The following is a 23,848-nucleotide window of genomic DNA, read 5'->3' on the forward strand; positions in this document are numbered from 1 at the left end:
ATGGTCCAGCCTTCTGCAAAAGGAATATAGGGAGGAAAGCTGCTGCTAATTTTTGTTAGGTATGTTTTTAAACGCTGCTAGTTGACAGCTGGAGCATTGTTCACGGGCAAAAAGGAGCACCCACATTTTCTTTCACATTGCAGGCGGTTACAGGAGTACTTCACACCTGCCAGTTTGCATCTTCCTAGGTATTCAATGTTTGCTTCCAAATTAGCCCCACGCAGTACTGTCCCCAGCAGCTTACACGGCCTATGGCAAAACTCAGCAACATCGGCTATTTTTGTACGGAATAAGCCATAGGTGATTGTGGAGTGGGAAACTAGAGTATATTGTATTTCACAATCCCGCAGAATGCTTACAGAGCTTTGACAGCTGCTCACAGAGGCACAGTTACGAGCCTCAGTTTTGCCTCTACCTATCCCATCAGCATTTACTCTTATTATGAGGAAACATGGTAGTGATTATTCCATTACGCTGTTCCCAGCTGTAACCCTAGGACAATTCAGGAGCTTAACCCACACTGCATGCAGTGGCTTCCTCGGCAATCGAGTACTTTGCAACTAGTGCAACGCAATACCGGTGCTCTGTCTCCCAGTTCAGCTTCTTTTTGAAAGCTTCTAATTTTGCAGTTATTTTTTTTTTGGTCGTCTCCTTAGGTCAAAGTAAAAGGGCCTTCTTATCCTTAATCTGACCTCTGAAAAAGTACAAGCATAAAATTAATGACTGTGCTGTGTATCTTTTTTTTTTTTTCTATACTTTTTCAAAATCAGAGGTCTCTCTAGCAATGTTGATTCTTCTTAATTTCACTAATGAAACATGACCTACACAGCATCAGTTTATATATATATATATATTATATATATATATATATATATATATAAAAGCCCTAATGTCCTAAAAATAACCCCTAAGAATGAATTTGAGATGATGTCTACTTGCCTACTTCTTACAAAAGCTTTAAAATGCAAGTATGTTCTAAACATACACAAAAACCCCGTTGTGATATGCAGCAGAGGTCTCACTATGACTGGACACTTGCATTCCTCTCTGTTAAATTAAAGATGAAAAAGATGTATTTCTAACACCACAAATAGCTGAAAAGAATATCAGAATGCTTAAAAAGGCACCAGACTTTGTTTAAACATTTAAAAAGGCACCAGTAATACTTTGTTTAGTTATATTATCCTTTATTATTTTACAATATATTTCAAAAACTTTTACAGATGCCTTAAACTGTTCTACAAGAGCTGCAATACTGTCATAAAAGCACACCTACAGACTGAATGCACAAACAAACTGTAATACCTACTGGTATTGAACCATTAATATCCAAAAGGTGTAGTCTTTTAGTAAATAGATGTGCAGTAACGCAAATGCAAACAGATGTTAACGCAGAAAAAGAAAACTCTGCATTCATGGCTATAGAACAGAGGACTTTTCAAACACATCTGGTACTGTAACATTCTAGACAGCCGTATGAGTAGTATTACATAGTTAAAGCAATACATGCCCTGAAAAAGCCTGTATTTTCAATCTGTGCGTGTAAACCTGAATCGAAAATAAACTAGATATATTAAAAAAACATGAGACATCTAGTCTGCCAACAAGCTTTTGTTTCTTTTTCATCCTAGAATTACAATTAACTTGGGTGGGTGAACTCTGACCTGCGTTATTATTTTACATTATCATTTCCTCAGCATTTCTGTAGCATTGTAACAGCCTGTGATGTTTTTTTTTTATTCCTTGTGCATAAGCACAGGGGAATAACTTTGATGCATTATTTTTTTTTTTTTCTGAGTCTCCAAGTGGTAAATGTAATTAATATTATAGCAAATACATTACCTCAAAAAAGCATTGTATAATGAGGTTTACAACATTATTTAAAGTTCTCAGCTGTGTTTCTCTGGTGCAACAAAGCAGTGGCACTGCAGTTTCCAAGCACTGTCAGACACACGGTGTTTACTAACAGCTCAGATATATATTATTCTCTACCTATGGAAGTTTTGCTTTTATTATCACTTCTGGTCACAGAAACTACAAACAGATCTTTCAACCTATACTGTTTGTAAGTAACAAGGTAAAGCCAATTGTTTGCGTATGTTTTTAAGCGTATCCAAGCTGATGTACCTTCATGGGAGTCTCCTGAAAGACATTAGGAGGGAAGAGTACTTACAAATCAGATCTGTTAGGTAAAAAGATAAAAAGGATTAAAGTCAAAATTTATGAGTGTGGCACTGTGGCAAGAGAGGCATTCAATTCTGCTTTATTCTTCAAGTTTATGATGTTTCAGTTACCATTAAATGTTTGCTAACAGTGAACACCATTTCTTAACCAAATACAGTCTACATCCCTCTATGCTCTGCAGACAGAACCGCAAGGGGTCATCACTACATTAGACCACAGCTTTTTTTGCTACAGTCTTCTGAGCTAGCCTAAACAGCAGTCAGTGGTACTTATTAGTTATATACATCAGTCAGTCACACCCTTAATTATAAATATGTTCTAGTTTATTTACTGTACAATGCATGTATACATATTTGTGTTTATTCAATCCCTTATTTCTTAATCTCAAGCACTCCAATGGTTAAGGGCAGGCTGGAAAAAAATTCAATATACATAAAAGGGTTGTAAATTTCAAGTCTGTAGTGATTCTAGCTTAATAGCAAAAGGGGAACGTCATAGTCACGCTGTGAACATGGTTGGCAAAAATAAAGGCCAAAAAAAAAGGAAGAGGCAGACTATATTTTTCTCTGGAGTCAAAAATCTAGAAAATTAAACAAAATAACGTTAGTCCAAAGGGATGCAAAAATAAAAAGGGCATTTTATTTAATGCACAACTAGAGCTATTAAGAATTTTCTTTCACAGAGGCCCTGAGACTTGAGTTAAATGGTTTCTCCCTATCGTGTGTTTCATGTGAAATTAAACTTAAAGCTCTATACGCATAAACATTTGGTATATAACAGTGGACCCATTTTTAAAAAGTGAAGCAATAAAATCTACATGAAAAACAAATGAAAGAACAATTTGATTGGAGGCCTCTGTCCTTTGACCCTGTCCTATCAGGCTAAACGTCCAATAAAATGTAAAATGCAGCATACATTTGCTTAATCTAAAATTTTCGTGATGATTTATTGCAAATTGCACTTGGCAGTTCACCACACCAATGGAAAACTGGCCCCCCTGTTGGTTCATTCACACAGTCTTTTAACACCAAATACAAGTCACCAGTAGAAAGATCTCGATAGAAAGTTTGCTGCCGTGCTGAGCCAGCTTCCTGCACCTTCTGGGTGGGACCCAACACGAGACACTGCTTTGTCCTGTTCCTTACTAGGGCTTTCATCTTCTGGTAAATATTCAGGTAGATCTGTATTCTGCTCTACTTCCACCGGAGTATCTTGGAACGGAACCAGCATCTGATAAACCACAACAGATTAAAATTATGTCAAATGTTTTAACTTAAAAGAATGCATGAAAGTTACACAAACATACACATTCACGACGGTAGGCATGCATGTTGTGAGACTCCTCCCCATCCAGTGAGAATATAAATGGAACATACCATATAACTGGAATCTACTATGCTTAGAAGCTACATAAGTAAAGCTTTGGCTTAACATGGAAGAAAAAAATATCAAATATAGAAAGACACAGCCCTTTTACTGTAGTTGTGAAATAGAAACACTTCAGCAACTGCAGCCAAAGAAAAAAAAAAAAAGGTTCACTGTGATCCTTTTCATATCATTAAGGAGAAAAACAATTACAGTATTTTCGTCCTTCTTCTGAACAGAAAGTTCTGTAAAACTGTTCTATGGGTACATGTCCTAAGATACCCTTTATTCTCGTTGTACTGTATGTGTAGCGCTCCCACTTACAAATTTTTTCCTGATATCAGATATTATGGCCACAGAGGTGCTGGTATTAAAGATACAGCCGAGCTAAAACAATTGGTATTTAAGAAAGATACACAACCTACCTCCTCACCACTTTCACTTTTCACAACTTGCTGTGCCTTCATAACTTTGGTTGATGCTATGGCCGTTGCCAATGCCTACAAGTACGCAGAAAAAACCAAGAGCTCAGTGTGACAGAATGCAATAATGTGAGGATCTGGAGGGTTATTGAGCACTCACCTCTGCTTTTAAGTCTGAGCGAATTCGGACCACACACCTTTGAACAGCCATTTGAAAGGTAAAACTAATAACACCTTTAATTTTCAACAAGGCTTCTTCACAAAGATTCCTTCGAGACTAGAAAACAAACAAAAACCCCACAACTAAAGTACTTGCATAGTAGTACACCGTGTGAAAATGCTAACAATTTATGTTAAGGAATTCCCGCATGTCTGAGGGCAGGTGGCTACTCAACACCATTTTTGTAAAAGAAAAAACTAAGACTTACATTTTAGTGCACAAATATTAGACTCTTCTGCTACCAAAAAAAAAAAAAAGAAAAGAAAAAATTGCTTACACTTTAGAAGTCAAAGAAGGATGGAATCAACTGTAAATAATTAGAGAAAAATGCTGAAAAGCAAAGAATGTTTTTCTCCGTATGATCAGCTAAACAGTCCCCTCTGGTTAAGTTCTGATTGACTGAAGTGCTCATTGATGAGTAGTTAGTGTTTAAGTTGCTATTTATCAGACACCTTGCCTCCATACTGACTGAATGCATCAAAGCAGCTGCTGTATCTTTCAGCTGCTTCATCTGTGGCAGCTCACGGACATCACCGCGCAGCATAAGCTTAATTCTTATTTCAAAGGGAAAACATTTGGTTGATAACCCAGGGAATGTTATGTTTAAAGCAAGTGACATTGCCTACTGTGCTGTAACATTACAATGACCTGTACTAGTTACATCTGTTCTACATTATCTTAGAATGTTCTTTTTTTTTTCCTCCCCCTTTTAATATTTGCACAAGACGGTTGTAACAAAAATGATTAAAATAGACTTGGAGAGACTGCTAGAAGAGAAGGGATAAAAGAAGATGTAACACTGTACCAGAAATAAACTGACAATCTTTTCAAAATACTGATGTACTTAACTTTTACTACAAGTTTCTGCAAGGTTTTAAATAATAAACTATTTCAAAGCGTATTTATATTAGTTATCAAATAATTACTAGTCAGTATTTGGGACAGTTTCATGCACAAGTAGTAAATTAAATTCTTTTAATATTTGGAAGAACTAACTAAAGCAGGATTATTTATTTTCGGCAGTTTAGCATATACATTGAAATAATTCGTGTAAATTTATGTATTGAAATAATTAACAGTTTCGACAGTTAAAAAAAATAACGTTGATGGATAGGCTACATTTCTCATACACAGGAAATATTTGATGCAACGATGATAGGCTGCCTTGCATGAGTGAAAGTCAAAACTACCTTTGGACACAAGAAGCAACACATTTGCAGCTTATTGGCCTAAATAAATAATTTATGCTTACATGGGTGTATAGCAATTCTGTGACAGAATTTGGCTTTTTACTCTGAGATCCCAGGTTAAGTCACAGGCACCTCAGTTGAATTCAAAATGAAGCTTTCAGTGATCAGATAACTGGTGAATCACTTCTTAAAGACAAAACTTAACAAGGTCCATAGAGGCTCCGTAAAAAGCTGGAAGCTTGGCAGCCACCGGCCTTGCTGCACAAACGTCTTTTGCAAAGTATGTCTAACTACAGCAATTAGGCACAAACCCCAGCAATACACACCTAGACATCTTTCTGCATGGGCACAGGGCAGGACAAGCGAAGTTTAGGTTCTTTTCTTGCACATCTTGTAGTCTAAGAAGTAGTCCTGCTGGACTAATGAATGCTGATTACCATATCCTAATAAATACTACTAAAATGTACTTTCCTTTTTTTTTTTAAAGTTTATCATCAAATTTAATAATTAGATTTTAAAATAAAAACATCTGACCTCACACTAAACAAGTGACCTTTCCCCTCCCTTCCTGAACAAATCAATATCTACTATTTGAGGTTTCAAAATCCACAAGCATTTGTAGGATTTGCAATCACTCCTAACAGCAGCTTCTTGCTTCAAATCTAAATCACAAAACACAGCTAAACTGAGAACACAGCCCTGCGTTTACTTATTATGTCTTTTACCACTCATATGTGCCACCTAATATTCTTTGCTAGTTAAGTCGGGAATTAAGTGTCGAATGAAACTAAGCTACTTTTATTGTTCACAGCCTTCATCATTCTCCCAGTCACAGTTTATCCTGTCATTTAAAACAGCATTATAGGGATGTTTAACTGCTGGGTGGGCACCCAGAGTATCACTGACATTTATTTAATCATCTGATGAAATACAGAGCTATGTACACTAGCCCTCTCCAGCCAGCGCACAGTCAGATTTTTCTTTTCTTCAACAATGAGCTAAGAAAACATGCTGGCGTGCCCTAGGCAACTGCAGAAGCCTGCAGTTGTATATCTAAATATCCTACGCTTTTTCAGAACACCTTTGCCTCAGCATTTAAGAGAAAAACTCCACAAATGTCACTAAAGTTCAGAAGAACACAAAGAAACACTTAAGATAGAATCGAACTATATCCAGAATATCTAAACTCACAAAGCAGAAGTGGATTACTTTTCTTGCTTGGAGATACCTGCGAACAAACAAATCAACTAGAAGCTTAAAACCAAACCAACACAAACTTAACAGGAGACAACCAATAGGACTCAATTAAAAGAAACTTCGGAGGACAAAAGCCAATGGTGTTGACAAAGCACTGTCTTTCTAGCCAGAGCAAGCGCTGGAAGGACAAAACCGTAAAAAATATTTACTTTGTATAAAGTGAGCTAGAGCAGCATGTTATTTCTAAAGGAATTAACTACGGTCTTAGGAAAACAGTACGACGGGTGTGCTGTTGATAAACTGGGCCTGTGGACACGCTTACTTGGCAAAATGTAAAGCAACAAAGCAAAGGATCAGGTTTGATCATTTAAAATGGGTACAAAACTGAAGATACAGAGTCCGGAGGGCACTTGTGGATAACATGCTTAAACAGTCTACATGCTGTTTGGCAGCCGTAAAAAGGCAAACATGGCCCTGGGGTGTTATCTACAGGGGTATGGTAGATAAATCCGTAGAAGTTATTCTGACATTACATAAAGACTCAGTGAGACCTCATTAACTCAAATGCCATTCTGGTCACCACAGTAGAAAAGATCTCACAGACAATGAAAAGATGTAGCAAAACCAGCTGAAAGAAAGTACAGAATTTCTAAATTAAGAGTAGTTTAAAAAACAAAACAAAAAACAAAACAAAGAACAGTGTTTGAAATATCTCATAACTAAAAGGAAACATTTTTTTAGTTTAACACACCGGTACAACCATAAGATATCCTTAAGTGAAACTGCTGAAGGTACCTTTCTTGAAAAAGGAAAGAAAATGAGGAGAGGTGGAAACAGAATAGGTCTTTTTTTTTTTAGAGTAATTAGAAAGCCATCAAAGAAACTGCCTTAAAACATCATCTTTAGATATTCCGAGTAAGCTCAATTTATGCAAGATTTTATATGTATCTTGTGATTCAAAATACGATTCACAAAATTGCAGACATTTGATGAAGCCACACAAGTAGCCTGAATACAGTATTTTTGTGGGCAAAATACGTCTCAGTACAGCATGCCTTATTTACATAAATGCTGAAGATTTCCTTACCGAATCATCAAGGCCATCTATATGCAAAACCACTGTCTTGGCACGCTTATTTGTGCTGCCAAGGAAAAACTGAGCTTTCCGTCGACGATAATTCATCTCATTCACATTGTCCATGTCTGACATATTGGAAGACTGAAGGATATCATAGACTTCAGAAGCTAAAAGTTTCGTCTCTCCTGGTGTAGTGGTCCTTAAAGAAAAAAAGGGATTAAGATTTGTAAATACTTGTTTTTACATTAGTACTCTAAACAGATGTTGATTATGTCCTTGCAACTGGAATACTCCATATGCTACAGAAATACAATTACACAGTCAATACATAGCAAACATTTTAAAAGGGGAGAGGAGAAATTAGGTAAAACTACTTCCTTTCCCATACTCTAATTCTTATGTCAATCTGTTAATTCTAGTATCATTATAAACAACACTGTGTTCTCAAACAACACAAATACAGTTTATATTAGTTTGACAACTACAAACAAAACATGGTAATAGATGCTCAGTACAATGCTGTTACTTTGTTCACGTTGAGCTTTTTTTTTAATACAAAAGATCTCCAACTGCCTTGTGATACCTTTCATTTACCGCTTTCCTTGCTACATAATAAAACCAATTTCTCTGTAGAACTGTAATCTTCCCAAATGTTTTCTTCTCCAAAGTTACTGAGGATCAACAGCAAAGCAGAATCCCAGATTTTCTTAAAGAATCCAAAGGTTATTTCTGATTAGACTAAAATTTATGATATGAACTATATGACAGCATTATTTTTAGACAGAAAAAATATAGATAATAGAGTGAACATACATTAATTTCTTATGATTAATTAAAACTAATTTTAATAAGGTGCTAATATAAATCTGTTGTCCAAATTCAGCCCTGCGTTAATTGTGCCAGTGATTTAAAGCAGTGTGCAGAAACAAAATTATTACCGCATCAACTTGCAATTAATCTTAAAATGATGAATGACAGCTTTGCTGCTTTGTTTAGCAAACACTAAGTAAGCAACAAGTACCTTTAGATTTTTTTTTTTCCATTTGACTTCCTTAATTACCATACATTAAACACATTTTCCATCCTACCATATGGACAAGAAAGAACAATGAAGGGAACATGCTAGGAGTTCTCAATTTGTGGGGGTCCCAGATAGCCTTTTTTTTTCCCCCCTCCTTCTCTGCACCTTGTTTGGAACAGCACCCGTTTGGAGAGGAAAATATGAGTTCTTGTGATCATTCAGTACATTAATATCATTCAAAGAAAAAAGGAAAAAAGGGGTACTAAGGAAACAACCAAGACCTAAAATAGCAAAGTATTTCAGCATATGTTCAATTTTAAATACATGCTAATGTTCTGCTCTCCTACGTGAAAAAACCACTTATGTTAATTCACAGAAACAAGTCCTGGGAACTCAAAGATTTCAACTTCAACCTTCCATAATTTCTTAGATAAAGTAATAGAATAGATGATAAAGCCACGCAAGCTGATGTCTTGAGGTAATAAATAAGCTTGTGCAGAAGTGACATCTTAAAGACACTAAGAAATTTACCCACCTGTTAGTTTTGGCAATTTGTTTCAATAACAACAAAAATCCTGTCCATACCAAGTGATTTACAATAGAGAAAATCAACAGTGGTTTTCTTACGTGTTTTGTGCTCCCAACATTATAGTTGGCACAGTTCTTGGAAAACTAATGCCCTAAGATTAACTGGACTATTGAAACAACCTGTTGATTTGAAAACACAAACTTAAATCTGCTCTTATTTGACACAAGCATTCTAAAGTATTCCTAAAACAAGTCTATACAGGTAAATGTTACGCATATGCACGCACACACTTAAACAAGCTACTCTCATAATTTCCTGTATTTTTCCAAATAGAGGATTACTACTATCTACCACTAAGTTAAAGATAATAACTCTCGCTACCCCTCTTACATTAAAAAAAAAAAATTAAAAAAAACCCAAGCACAAGATTTTGATCTTGTATAAAAAGAATGTGTTGCAAAATAAGCGACTGACTGTGTAATAAGCAGCAGCATGAAACTCAGACACTACACTACAAGGGCAAGAGCAACGGATGTCAGGTAAGAATAGCAGATTGCAAAACAATCCCCAATAAAGGTATTAGCCAACTTTATTCTCCAGTAATATAGTACTACGCTTTCAGCAACTCAGTTAAAAAAAAAAAGAAACACAAAACAAAGCCTTCTACAATTTTTAGTGTACTGGTAAAATGAGTGAATACAAGTTTTGCATTAATCTGTTATTCTTTCATTTAAGTAATTTACACAACAGCTATAAAAAGAACATAAAAAGATGCTTTAATATCAAACTAGATACAAGGAAGATTTTTTTTTTTTTTTTTTTTTTTTTTTTTTTTTTACAATGAGGGTGGTGAAACACTGGCACAAGTTGCCCAGAGAGGTGGTAGATGCCCCATCCCTGGAGACATTCAAGGTCAGGCTGGATGGGGCTCTGAGGAACCTGATCTAGTTGAAGATGTCCCTGCTCATTGCTGGGGGGTTGGACTAAATGATCTTTAAAGGTCCCTTCCAACCCTAACTATTTTATGATGATTCCATGACCTTTAAGGAAAAAAAATATCTAGAAGTAAGTACAATAAACCCTCTCTATTGTAAAACCAAAGTGTTATTCAACACTGACTCCTTCTTTATACCCTGTACCGGTAACAAAAAGATAACTATGACGAAACTACACGTAAAATTAAAACATAGTAGAATAGTGGGAAATTTTTTAAAAAAAAAGGATAACACACATGCTGTGGTTTTGTTGCCTGAAATGAGAAAAAATTGCAACCTTAAGAGAAGAGAGTTCTGAGGGCACCAACCCAGGCTCTCCCAGCACCTGTGCATCAGCAGTTTCAGATAGCATTGCTCACAGCTGCCCGACCCAGCCTCCTGCCACCACCAGAGCAGCAGGAGGGAGCACTCATTCATCTTTCCGCCACCCCCATCGCCACTCTATTATAGCACTTTATTCACCACTGAAGGTGCAGGTACATACTATATAGTCACTATGCAGTTAGAGATTGAGAACGATCAATCACTGGAACAACTTCCTCAGGGATGTGGTGGGGTCCCCATTGCTGGAGGTTTCCAAGATGCTACTGGACAGGGTGCTAGATAATCTTATCCTAAATTCCCTTTCCCAGGAAAGGCTGGACCAGATGATCTTTCAAGGTGTCTTCCAACCTGGGCTGTTCTATGACTCTACGACTAGCGTTCTGCTACCCTGCTAGGCAAATGGCGGTCTCTAGTCAGAGCAGAGTAACAGTTGGTAAGAGACGGTTACCACCTCTTTCAGAGATGGTAACATCTTACATTACTTCAGCAAGATTCAGAAGATGCCTGTCAGAAACCCAAACCTTTAATTTTCACTGTCTTCTTGAATCCCTGTCATCCTAGATTGCTGCCTGTCCTTCCATTATGTTCACCCAAGGCTGGCTGTATAAGTAATATAAACACAGAATCCAAGTGACAAGTGCTGTATCTGTCAGAAGAGGATACAAGAAATAGTTCTCATTTTCTTCACAATTAAAAATAACTTTGTAAACATGATCCAAGTGCTGCAGAGGCTTTATTAGCATAACAAAGACATTTTTAAAAGTTTTAGCTAAACTTAAAGGACACGAAAATTACTGGCTACAACTCTAAAGGCATATGTGATGTGGGTTCAGTATGCGTGATTGGAGAGAATGTGTAAGCAGCACATAGCATTATGGCTGTACAACCAGCATGTGACTTAAGTATAAACACAGCATCATAAATGATAATAGAAGGGCCCCAACAATCATCTTAGCATAGCTGTATCAGATGTAAAGGTAACATAGAAAGTTATGTTCCTTCCTTTAAAAAAAAGCACAAAGGCTGAGAAAGACCAATATAGATTTTTCTCCTTTTGGAGAAAGACAAGATATAAATATGTTTATAAATACATGGGGGTTTTATATGTGTGTGTAAAAGACCCCCCTATCTTTCCTAGAAGCTGTAATATTGTATGTACATATTTTTAAATAAATATATATGTACATTACATACACACTCCTGTATCAGAGGAAACAGATGCAACCATAACCCTGCTCGAAATACAACAGACCCTGTGCACCAGCACAGAAACTATTACATGCATTTCCTTAGTGGCACACATTGTGCTCTAAAGACTCATCAGCCAAACAGATAACAAACATACTATAACGGCATTTCATTAGAGTGTTTCTACTGAGTTTATAACCTAGAGACAGGAGGTTTTCAAATTAAAGAGGGTATCTTTCTTTGCCAGAGATTCAATTACATTCCAGATTCTATCAAAAGGAGATTTGTGTTGTTTAATTCTGAAAGTCTCACTTCTACAGTGATGCTGCTTTTGGTTGTACTTGCTCAGTTTGTCCACTACCCACAATAAGATGACAAAGTTAATCACCCATTAATGAAATTTCAAGGCACTTAATAATCTTTGAATGACCACCTCGACCCCTGGGAAGGTGATGGAATGAATTTGGAAATTATTTCCTCCAACCACATGAAGGTGACCAGGAATAGTAAGCATGGATTCCCAAAAAGAAAGTCATGCCTGACCACCCTCAGAGCCTTTTACAATCAAATGACTGGCTTCATAGATGCGGGGAGAGAGTAGATACTGTCTTTTGACATTGTCTCGTATACAATCCTCATAAAGAAGCTGATGAAGTATGGACTGGGTGAGCAGATAGCGAGGTGGACTGAAAAGTGGCTGGATGGCCAGGCCCAGAAAGTGGTGATCAGGGCCACGAAACGTAGCTCGAGGCCAGTATCTAGCGGTGTATCCCATGGGTCAATACCGGGTCCAATCCTGATCAATATCTTCATTAACTATCTGGATGATGGAGCAGAGTGGACCCTCAGCAAACCTGTACACGACACAAACAAGGAAGGAGTGGCTGATATGCCAGAGGGTTGTGCTGCCATCCAGAGGGACCCCTACAGGCTGGAGAAATGGGCTGACAGTAACCTCATGAAGTTCAACAATGGGAAGTGCAAAGTCCGGCACATGGGGAGGAACAACCCCAGGCACCAGTGTAGGCTGGGGGCTGACCAGCTGGATCACAGTCATCAAGGAAAACACTGCTCCAAATTTTCTCCCTCAGTCTATAGCACTTTTTTGTAGTTTTACTTAGCACAGTAATTATATTCAGTAAATTTAGTATGAAGCCAAAAAAATGGATCAAACAGGAACACCAAAGAAATATTTTAATCTCAAGTCATTTCACAACATAGATCAAAATGTCAACGTATATGAGCTCACTCAGGAGTTTACATTTTTACGCTCTATCTTAACCAAATCTAATGTAGTTCTAGAGTACTCAGTTTGTAATCTACGGACCAATTTCAGCCTTGAATGGACCTTTTTCCCTAGGGTTGCTCAGGAATAAGAGATCCAAAGACAGACAGACCATTCTCAACTTTAGCTTTAGAAGGGGCATCACTTACACTTCAGGATACATGGAGAAGAGCTACAGCTCAATCCCTGCACAAGTCTGAGAAACCTCTGGGAGAAGAGAGCAACTAGAAGTAGACTTTCTCTATCCTGGAACAGCCCACTCCCTGAAACTCCGTTAAGATCCAAGCAAGGAAAATGATATGACAAGAACAGTGCATTTGCAGTAAACCACCTATACACGCGTAATGGACGTTTTCACATACAGAGTGTCTGTACTATATATATTTTCAGTATGCATGGTACCCTAAGGGAGGGGGCATGGCATACAGCCTTAGAGCTCATGGGGAAAGGCTGTGTGGCTCATCACTATGCTCTTGCTCATGAGTATTTGGGAAACCAACACACAGAAAAACTGTAAAAGCAAACTGTAAAAAAAACCCAACACTGTAAAAGCAAAGAAAGCTAGCAGTGGTGAAGACTAACCCAATCCACAAAACTACAGAAACAGATCTCAACCTTTTAAAGTCAGTTTAGGTACAAGTTCCTGTATTGACATCTCAAGGAGTTTACATACTAATGGAAAAATAGTACCTTAAAACACAGATTTAAAAAAACCAAACAAACCAACAACAAAAACACCACCACACAGTTTAAATCTAACAAACATGAAGAGTTTGAAGAATAAAAATATCTTCATTATCCAAGTTAAGGCTCAGATATTTAGCAAGACCTCATCTGAATACCATACTAAGTAACCTACTCATAAATTAAAAGTAAAAACAACTCTCAGATTTAACTTACAGTCTTACCACTGAAAAATCCTAAGCAAGGCAGTGACTGTAACAAAGGACTGAATGCATCATTTTTTCTTCAAAACACTAGTTTGAGAGACTCCATTTCTATAATGATCCAAGCGCCTTTCCCAAAAATATTGGGAAAACTTGTGATCACATAGAAGTGGCTATTTTCATTCGATCTCAATGCTTTTCATACATGCAAGTACTGCCCCTATATGGCAGAACTAATATTTTTCCCCTAGGATCTTAAGTAGTGAGATTTTCAACCACCACTTTATTTCTGTAAGGAACCTCATTCACTGCAATAAATGTAGTATCCTGTATGACACCAAAAGCGCAAGTAAGAATTTGATGAATTGGCATGAATTCCATCTAAATATGTTGTTGGGTAAATGCAGTTGTATTAGAAACCTGAAAGCATACATTTGGTAGAGATTTATCATTGATTTAATTGTGGTTAAAAAAGGATAACAAATTTGTATTCATATCAACTATGCCTTAAGACCATTGATGCATTTGTTTCCAGGTGACCAATTTCTTTCAGAGCCCATTCTTCCTATATTTAAAGGCAAGAATTGTCTCTAGCAATAACTAAAGGGAGCAGTAATCTGCAAAAAATTGCTACATTCTGCAAGGGGGGGTGGGAAATCACTAATCCTTTATTCTAGAAGTGAGACACAGTGATTGACACAGTTTTGATGAAAACTTTGAGCATGAATGACAAGCCTAAAGAAAGAGCATGGTATTAGAGAAAAAAGCAATCTGCTTCAAGACAGTTATCTGATCTGGCTGTTTTTCTGGCTGTTCTGCTCCAGTGCCAGGGCAAGATTCTTTCTTATCTCCAAGAATGCTGCTCTTTCTTGTAAGCTTTTAGTGCATCCCATGATACGGTGGGCTCACAAGCATATGGCTACTCTCCTGACTCATTCCAGGCAACGGGCAAGTCATTTGAAAACAACTTGAAAAAGAGCATTACTTCAGGGTACACTTTCTCACAGTCCCACTACTGTCCTATTGCCATGCTACCCATTACAGTACACCTCAGTTCCCTCTAGCCCCAGAACACCCAGTAAAGACCAGATAACATTATACAGCATCTGACTTTTTTTTTTTAAAGGAAAAAAAAGTCAAAATCCTCATGAATATAGACAGCAGGATCCTTACGTTAGCCAACAACAACATATCAGGCACAGCAGTGGGTTAACAATAGGAAAAATAATTCATAGGCGTAGAACAGGAAAAACAATAGAACCTGTAGGAACTGGGCAAGTTTGAAGTGACACACTGAGCTGCAGCACAATAAATGTCCAAATCCAAAAACCAAGCAGCCACACTGCTCGATGAACCTATGTACAGCCTGAGTGCGGTTGTGTTATGTGACTGCACTCCAATGGTATTGACCATGTGCTAGCTACATGTCACCTTTATTTACTCCGAGGCTGCCGCACCATGGAAACAAGGCAAGGTCAGACATACCTTCCTAGAATGCTTTCTAAACCTGCACGATGCCTGCCACTTGGCAAGTCTTCCAGACTCTACTCACTCAACTAGCTGTGACAATTTGATCAGGAGACACTAAATTAAGTATAAAGCTTGGAACTGAACAAGGAAACCTGATGTCTTGAAATTGATTTTGAACTAAATGAGATACCCCACTGAAAAGACAAGTAAGACCTGGATTTCCCAGTGCCACTTCCAGCGCAATTTAAGTCATATGCCTACTGACCCTGGAAATTTAGAGAAACCCCATGTAAATGCTGGGATGTTCTGAAGACTGCTGAGAAACAAAAAGAGAAGGCTAAATATTAAATATAAGTTGTAAATCTGAGTAAGATTATAGTACAATCCCATTAACTGCTATAAAATCAGTGACTGTGATATAATCTTAAACATTCAGCAAACTGAGTAATTACCCATGCTTAGAACATTTCCCCGATTCATTCTATTGTCCTCTGATCACAAGAGGAGAACAAACTTTGAAGAACAGGATAGCAGATTTGAACATATGCCATATGTTTAACCCAGCTATTCATCCAATTTTGTTTAACTCTTGCTATTTATAAGCTAAATGGAAGATCAACTTTTGATCTTCCACAGCTTGGTATCTACCATATGGACATATTCTCCATCTCAAAAAAAAAAAATATTCAAGGCCTGTTACTCAACTAAACTCAAAAGGCTTCAGAATTGCATTTGCTAGACTAGAGTCTGCGTAACAGACATAAATTCCATGTTGAATTTCACAGCAGCTAGTTCCAACATCTTGCCTGCTAATGAACAGTAATCATTTAATGGATTTGTATGGCACAAGTTTTATTTGTAATATGGCTTCAACAAATTGCACCAAGGTTTAAACAAAACAAACAACTTAAGGATAACAACTCTTTCTGGTCCTTTCCAGTAGAAGATATCAAATACTGGCATTAAAAAGCCAGTCTTTCCCAGTAATAACGCTGTAGCAACCAGGTAGAAGCATTGGTCGTGCTGGAATTAGGCTTTGTGCTAAAGCGTTTTAAGAACATCTTGAAGGAAGCCAAACACACCACTTCTTGTATTATCAGCATGCTAAAAGCATTAAGTACATCATATTATTATATTATTACAGTATATAATTAATCTAGAAAATCCTTTTATGTTTTAAAAACCCACAGTTTATTTTAATTTTGAGAAGTAACCTTCATCTCATTATTTCCCTGAAATCTACTGGAGAAAGTAAAAAAAAAAAAAGTTTGCAAACTTACAGATAATGGCTTCCCTAAACAAAACCTGTGTGAATAATAAGAATTAAACTACAGCACCAACCTATACCAGAGCAAAAAAAAAAATGCAGGTTTAGTCTGTGTAGGCATATCTGTGTGTAAGCTTTGTATTTGACTCACTTGCTAATACAATTACTACTAACCTATTCAGCAGAGACTTGAAGTAGGTTAACTTTGAAAGCAACAACTATTTAAACATCTTGTTTCCATGCTCTTGAACAACTTATTTGTTGGCAATAGATTTTGGGGTTTTTTTGAAGCAAGCCAGTATCAGTAGCTTCACTGCTAGCCAAAAGGACAGCAGTCATGCAAAATAGGTTGAAGTATGCACCAATGCTTAAAAAAAAAAAAATCTTTCTATGAACTTGCTGATCTACTGTGTAATTACAGAATGCGCTAACAATTTTAATTTGTTCCAAGTTACTACATAGGGCTTCCTACCTGCAAAATTAAATGGAAATCTTGCTGAAAAAGATATTGTAGCATGTACTGCAAAAAAACCTCAAGTACAAAAATACATTCCTGAATAGAAATACATCTAATTCAGAATAACATATTCGCTTTGCATTAGATGTTCCAGTGTAAAATTCACTTTCTTCTGAAATAACAGCTCCATTTAGAAACCGCTAGTGAAGATTCTTTCATCGTTAACATTTTTGAGGCATTTCTGTTTGTGTCACTTCTGTTTGTGGCACTTATTGCCTATAACACCCATGAGCAACTATTTAAGCTCAAACCACACACCAGAACTTTACTATGTTTCTTGTTTGAGCAGCATTCAGGGAAAAAAAAAAAAAAGAAGAAAAAAAAAGGGAATCCAGACACTTACGGTCTAACAGGAAAATCTGCAATTTTTTTTGGGATGCTTAGCATGAAAGTCAAAAACCAGGGACACGCATCACCTGCGGACAAGCTCACTGTAACCCAAAAGCAGACACGATACTGGCAAGGAAAGATGTGAAACCTCCCACTGCTAAGTATCTATCAACTCACTTTTCATAGATAAATGGCTCCAGCCTACAATATGGTCAATCCACACCTCCAGTAAGTATTAAATACTTCACAACACAACTTGCTACTTTTATTTCAAACCATCTTAAGCCTTCTTTGTTCTTTATTTTAGTAAGCCGACAGAAAAAGTCAGCATATCAAAGAACCTACCTCAGCACTTCTCTTCTAAACTCAGTAGTAACCAGTGAAGGTCACTCTGTATTCCTAAAATGTTTTCAACATCAGCTGACTGCAAGGTTTATTGAATGTTAAAGGCACTCTGTGTTGTCACTGTTACTCCTGATTCTTCTGCCAATCCACTTAAATCTCTTCCCTCCAACCTCAGTACTGAACCCCACCACAACAAGAGAGGACAGTTGCCTTTTGGCACACCATGTCAGGCAGGCCTTGAGGCACTGAGTTCAGCATGGTAGTATTTTTTTTTCCCTATTCTACAGTAAGCATTTAGTTAAAAGTCAATTCAGATTCTATTCTTTTTAAGTTATCAGAACATTGTACCACACTCTGTAAGCCATTTCAGTTTTTGTATTCATAGAATGGTTCAGGCTGGAAGGGACCTTACAGATCACCTTGTTCCAACCCCCCTGCCACAGGCAGAGACACCTCCCACTAGACCAGGCTGCTCAAAGCCCCATCCAGCCTGGCCTTGAACACCTCCGGGGATGGGGCATCCACAACTTCCCTAGGCAACCTGTTCCAGTGTCTCACCAGCCTCACAGTAAAGAACTTCTTCCTAATGTGTAATCTAAATCTATCCTCTTTCAGTTTAAAACCATTACCCCTTGTCCTGTCACTACACCCCCTGATAAAGAGTCCCTCCCCATCTTTCCTGCAGGCCCCCTTTAGGCACTGGAAGACTGCTATAAGGTCTTCTCGGAGTCTTCTCTTCTCCAGGCTGAACACCTCCAACTCTCTTAGCCTGTCTTCATAGGAGAGGTGCTCCAACCCTCATAGTGTTTCTCAGAGTCCCATATTTGTTTTAATATAAAGTCTGCAAGAAAAAATAGGAAGTAAAAACACCTTAATCTTACACTGCTTTCTAAAATACTTAACTCCCTGCTCAAGCCAGTTTCTAAATAAAGAAGAAACTGGGTAAGACACTGAACAGAAAGGCCTTCAAATATATGCATTTTTATCAAATTTTATACTTCACACACTTTTTTATTCAGTGTTTCAAAGTTGGTTTGGTTTTTTTGTTGGTTTTTTTTTTTTCTCCATTCTGAAACATTTCTTGCCTATAATGAAAAGCTATTAGTTCACTTCCTGACTTCTCAAATGATTTCTTCACATTTAAATACAAAACACTCAAAAGCAATTGTGATTATGGCCTTCTCTCTGACAAAAATAGCAACACCAGAATAACGCCTATTCACTCAGTAACAGGTACTGAAAATTATCTTCCAGGTTTAGGAACCTATAATTTGGTAACACATGGCCTTTCAGATATTGTACATAAATCACCACTGTAGAACTTAGGCACTTCAATGGTTAGGCAACAGGTCATGAAACTTGCACTACTTGGTGTCATATTCATAAGCCAGTCTTTGCAAACCACCTGAAGGCCATGATTTTGAAGAACTTGCAGGTTGTCTCCAAATCTTACATTACGTAAATGACCAATTAAAGACACTGCATTAACGATTACTTACTTTGTTGCCTCACTATTTGTCCATTAGTTAACTTGGAATTCACTAAATACCAAGAAAATGAAATATTCACACCAAAAAAAAAGGGACGAGATAAACTGTTGAAATGCAGAAACTGTAGCGTCAGAGATGTACCAAGAAAGCTGTGCATTAACTGCAAGCATTGCACGGAAAGCAGTAACGAACGTAGCTGGTCCGCTGTTTTCATTGTGTGTGCACGTGTATTGAGCTAGCACACTAAAAGCTAGTCTATTGAACGAGTATTGTATTGAACTGGTATACTAAAACATCTATGGATGGATAGTACCTGAATTAAATTGAGACAGACACTAGATGATGAGAAGCCACACAACTAAGAGTCCCAATACAAATGACAGACACCATATGGAATGTTATAAAGGTAAAAGTAGTAGCTTGGAGAGCAAAAAGTAAAACAAAATGTATTTCTAACTGCAGTCAAAACCATTATAACAGAAATTACACACACACACACGACAGAATGAAAAAAATAATAATACAAACACACAAAGCAAAATCTAGAGGTTGACAGCCACCTAAACTGTTGAATACAGAAACTACTAATTGTACGGAACTCACTAAGCAACTAAATTGTGTGCAAGAAGAAACTATGACTTTGTAATACCTCTTTCACTACAAAGAGGTCCCGAGATACAAAAAAACCCCAAAACAAAACACAGCACACTAAACCAACAGAACATCGAAAGTACATCAAAAGAACATCGAGTACATCTTGTAGGGCACAGGTCAGACCCTTCCCTTTGGTCATATTTCATTTTTTCCTCAGTGACCAATTCTACACACACACAAACAAAAACAAGCTCATCCAAAGTTTCACCTCTCATAATAAACCTTTAGAACAGTTAGTTATATGACTACTAATTTCTATTAACCCCTGCAAAATATAAATCCACAGTAATATTTCAATATTTAAATTAGTAGTTACATTTGAATTGTTGGCAGTTAAGTCTTGGACTACTCTTAAAAATGACATCCACCTTTCCAAATGTTTAAACTTCATTTTCTTGTCTCAGAAAACCCGCAAGATTTTCCCCAGAGAGTTCATTACATCATGACTGAAATCCAGGTTAACACCAACGCTGTAAAACTAGGATTCTACAATATTTCATTACTTAAAGCTTTTTGTGTTTTATTTATTGTTAGCATTTGCCCCTGTGCCCACATCTCTTTGTTGAGATCACGGTTTCCTATGTCCTTCATAATGCTAAATACACCACAGGAATACCAAAAAAAAAAAAAAGTCTTGAAACATCTTTTCAAAAATTGATGAACTGTGAGAAAGTCTGAACTCCTATTGGTTTGCCACCACCCACAAGAAAAGAGAGCAAGAACTTTTACTGAATACATGCCTTAGTGATCTAGGTAGCCCACAGCACCGAACCCCTCCACTCCTTCCTACATATAATCTTTTCCAAATAGCAGGAGGCTGTTTGACAGACAAAAGGAGCATTCAGCCACTTGCAACAAAAAAAACATGGTATACTTAAAGAGGACACATCGATATTTGCTACATTTCCTAATATTTCATTAGGGTTTCTTTTGGCAGAGGATGCTTTTTCAAAAATAACTTCAAAACCCAATCTATTTCTGAAACTCGTAAGATAAACAAAATATACAATGAAAACATTTCTTGAAGAAACTAGGGGTGGGGGAGAGGGATATTCATAGAATCATAGAATGGTTTGAGTTAAGCCACTTTGCTTAACAATGCTGAATAAAACAGCCTCCAGACGTCTCCCTGCTGTGACCATCTATTATTAACAAGCACACTGCTACAGCACTAAAAAGAGTGGAGTCCCACAGCCCAAAGAAGATGCACCAGCGACCAACAGTATAATTTTCTAGAAGCACTTACCTTCTAATACACAAAACGTAACAAAGTGAGTAAAACAAGGAGGCTTGGGAAAATAACTGGAAAGGAAAGGCCAGTAAACACAGGATAGACAGAGAGATGTGTGCATTACTCTTGTTCCAGGTGATACACTGCAATTTGTAAATCATTTATAAAAACAAAGCTTTCAGAACCTCCTGCTCACAGGAATATTTAAGACATAGGATAACCACAACTTCTCAATACAGAATCACAAGCATGATAGAGTCCAAAACCAATCATGCAACAGAATCAGGCTTCCCATTACCCAACCTCAACTATTTCTCAATTTTGATGTGTAAAAAAACCCCACATACCAAGGATAATTGTCATGGTTTGGGCCAGACCGGACACTGGAACTGAAACATTACTAAGTGATTGAAGTACAGAAACAGTCTGTAAAAAGCTATTTCATTCTCCTTTGCAGTTGAGAATTTAAGTATTCCAGGCATTAGCACAAATATATAGATGTGGTAAATGTGAAAAGTTTACAGAATGTTTTAGCTATAATTTCTCACAAAGCGTTGTCTTGAAGTCAGTCATGATATGGTAACATCCCCTTCATCGTCAGATATCCCTTTAAATATCTAGTTTGCTTTCTTGATAATTAATACATGGCCTTTGCCCTGTCTTCCCCCAACCATTCCTCCTTTCTCACAAAGGAGAAAAAGAAGTATGTTGCACAACAAAAATGATAAAACTATTGTAATGTTACATCCCTACTATTTTAATGTCAGCAAATACTACCTGAAATACTTGGCTTGTCAGACATCATAAATTTAAACTCTGCTGGTTTCAACAAATAATTAAATTTTCAAAAAGTATAGGTAATTAAGACTACCAAAAATTAAAATTGAGTAAGAAGTCAGCAATTATAGACTGCATGTATTTTACCAGATCTGCAAGGGACTCTAATTAAACACATATTAATTGCCCTAATCTTCTTAGGCAAGTAATAAATTGGAAGAGCTGATTAATGCACTGGATTTAGTTCAGCTTGTTAAATCTGACACCCTGGCAAAAGGAAGACTATCTTGAGAAGCTCTTTTAGCTAAGTAATTGGAATTTTACTCTCAGTAATTTGCCGTTCCATAATAAGAGCTATTTAGTATATTGACTCTTCATCAGTTTTTTTTTTTAAATACACGTTAGTTATATTTAAACAGTACCATTATGCTGCTCATAAAGATTATGAAAAATTATGAACTTTGACCTTTACTGTCCATCAAAAGTCACTTTCACACTGAACACAAATTAGAATATTTCCTTGTAGGCTATAAATCCTAATTAATTTTAATTCTAGAAGCTGCTAATAACATTTTACAAAGTCCATACGGACATATTAAGTCCTCCATACAATTCATAAACCCAGCAACTAAACCAGTTTTCAATATTAAATAACTGCTGATGACTCCGGGAATACAATGAAACACCATTCTCCAACGAGCCTCAAATTCTCCTCTCCTTTTTATCTATTTACACAAACATTTCTACACATACACTTACAGGTACTCAATCACCTGGAAAGGGATGAAACGTTTTTGTGATAGCAATAAAGCAGTATCAGCCATAAAGAAGAGTTTGGAAATCTGCAGGAGGTAGAGATTTTAAAGGTCTGATTTCTCCCCAACACAGTTACTACTCTTAGCTTATAACGTGAAAAGATGCATCAAGCTTCACTTAAAGATATGCAGATGTGGATAACAAATAAGAAATCTCCCCTGCTAAGGAAAAAAACCAAAACCAGCACGTATAGAATAGGGCAACAGAAATTTTTATATTTGAAAAACATTTTGAAGCATTCCACGAAATTTGAACAGCTTTCTCATATGTCCTAGAAGACGTGGAAGTGTATAAAACCTTTCATAATAAGTATCTCAAAGTCATACGTATTCCAAATCAAGTTCAGTCTGGGAAAAAAAAAAATCCTAAATACATAAATAACTTGCTGCCTTCAAATTTTCATTCTGTACTCCTCAGATCTGACATTTTGTATTTCTGCTCTAGAGCCTATAAGCTCCAGCCTCTGCATCTAAAAATCTGTTACTCTTCTGTTAGCAAAGACTAGTGTTCATACATCTTGAAAATCACTGTCACAGTGAACATAAAAACCTATCCTTCGTTCCTTAGGTGAAATGTAGTATCGACTAAGGAGTCAGACAAACATTCATTTTAAGCAGTAAAATTATTTTCATAAATGAGTTATAATGCTGATTATAAGCAAATACCAAAAAGCTGATCAGGTAATACTAGGGAATTGGTTAGTCATGAAACGAGACATGAAGGTATCTCAAAGAACTACAGTTAAATGTGACTGTCTCTCAAACATTTCCTACCTATTTTCCATGATGCAGTACAATTTACTACTAATCACTGGATAAACAGGTGGCACTCAATTTAAACTCTCATCCTCAGTAGTCTTATGAAGGAAATAGCACTTTGCCTTCACAATAATGAGTTTAAACAAGTGCTATATTCTTCTTCTGTTGGTTAAGTATTACTTAAAACAAAAGGGTATTGGCCTGTGCCTGAGGCTCCTATGTACTATTACAAGAAATCATAAGCAGCAAACAAGTTCCAACTATTTTCCAGTTGATGGCATTGACCATCAAAAGATCCGTTAGACTGG

The 23,848-nt window shown here is 36.9% G+C and overlaps 1 protein-coding gene across 6 annotated transcripts in view; it reads right to left on the reverse strand.

Moving 5' to 3' along the window:
* Positions 1-1,170: 1,170 nt before the first annotated feature.
* Positions 1,171-23,848, reverse strand: part of ARMC1 (armadillo repeat containing 1) — a 32,379-nt gene continuing 9,701 nt past the window's right edge. For all 6 annotated transcript variants that reach the window (XM_074577142.1, XM_074577143.1, XM_074577145.1 and 3 more), the window contains exons 4-7: positions 7,666-7,855; positions 4,132-4,248; positions 3,975-4,049; positions 1,171-3,414 (exon numbers count right to left, since the gene is read on the reverse strand). In XM_074577142.1, coding sequence (XP_074433243.1) covers positions 3,223-3,414; positions 3,975-4,049; positions 4,132-4,248; positions 7,666-7,855 — 574 coding nt within the window. In that variant the 3' untranslated portion in view covers positions 1,171-3,222. The remainder of the gene's footprint in view (positions 3,415-3,974; positions 4,050-4,131; positions 4,249-7,665; positions 7,856-23,848) is intronic.

Source organism: Larus michahellis, chromosome 2 (genome assembly GCF_964199755.1).
Source record: "Larus michahellis chromosome 2, bLarMic1.1, whole genome shotgun sequence".
Classification (NCBI taxonomy): domain Eukaryota; kingdom Metazoa; phylum Chordata; class Aves; order Charadriiformes; family Laridae; genus Larus; species Larus michahellis.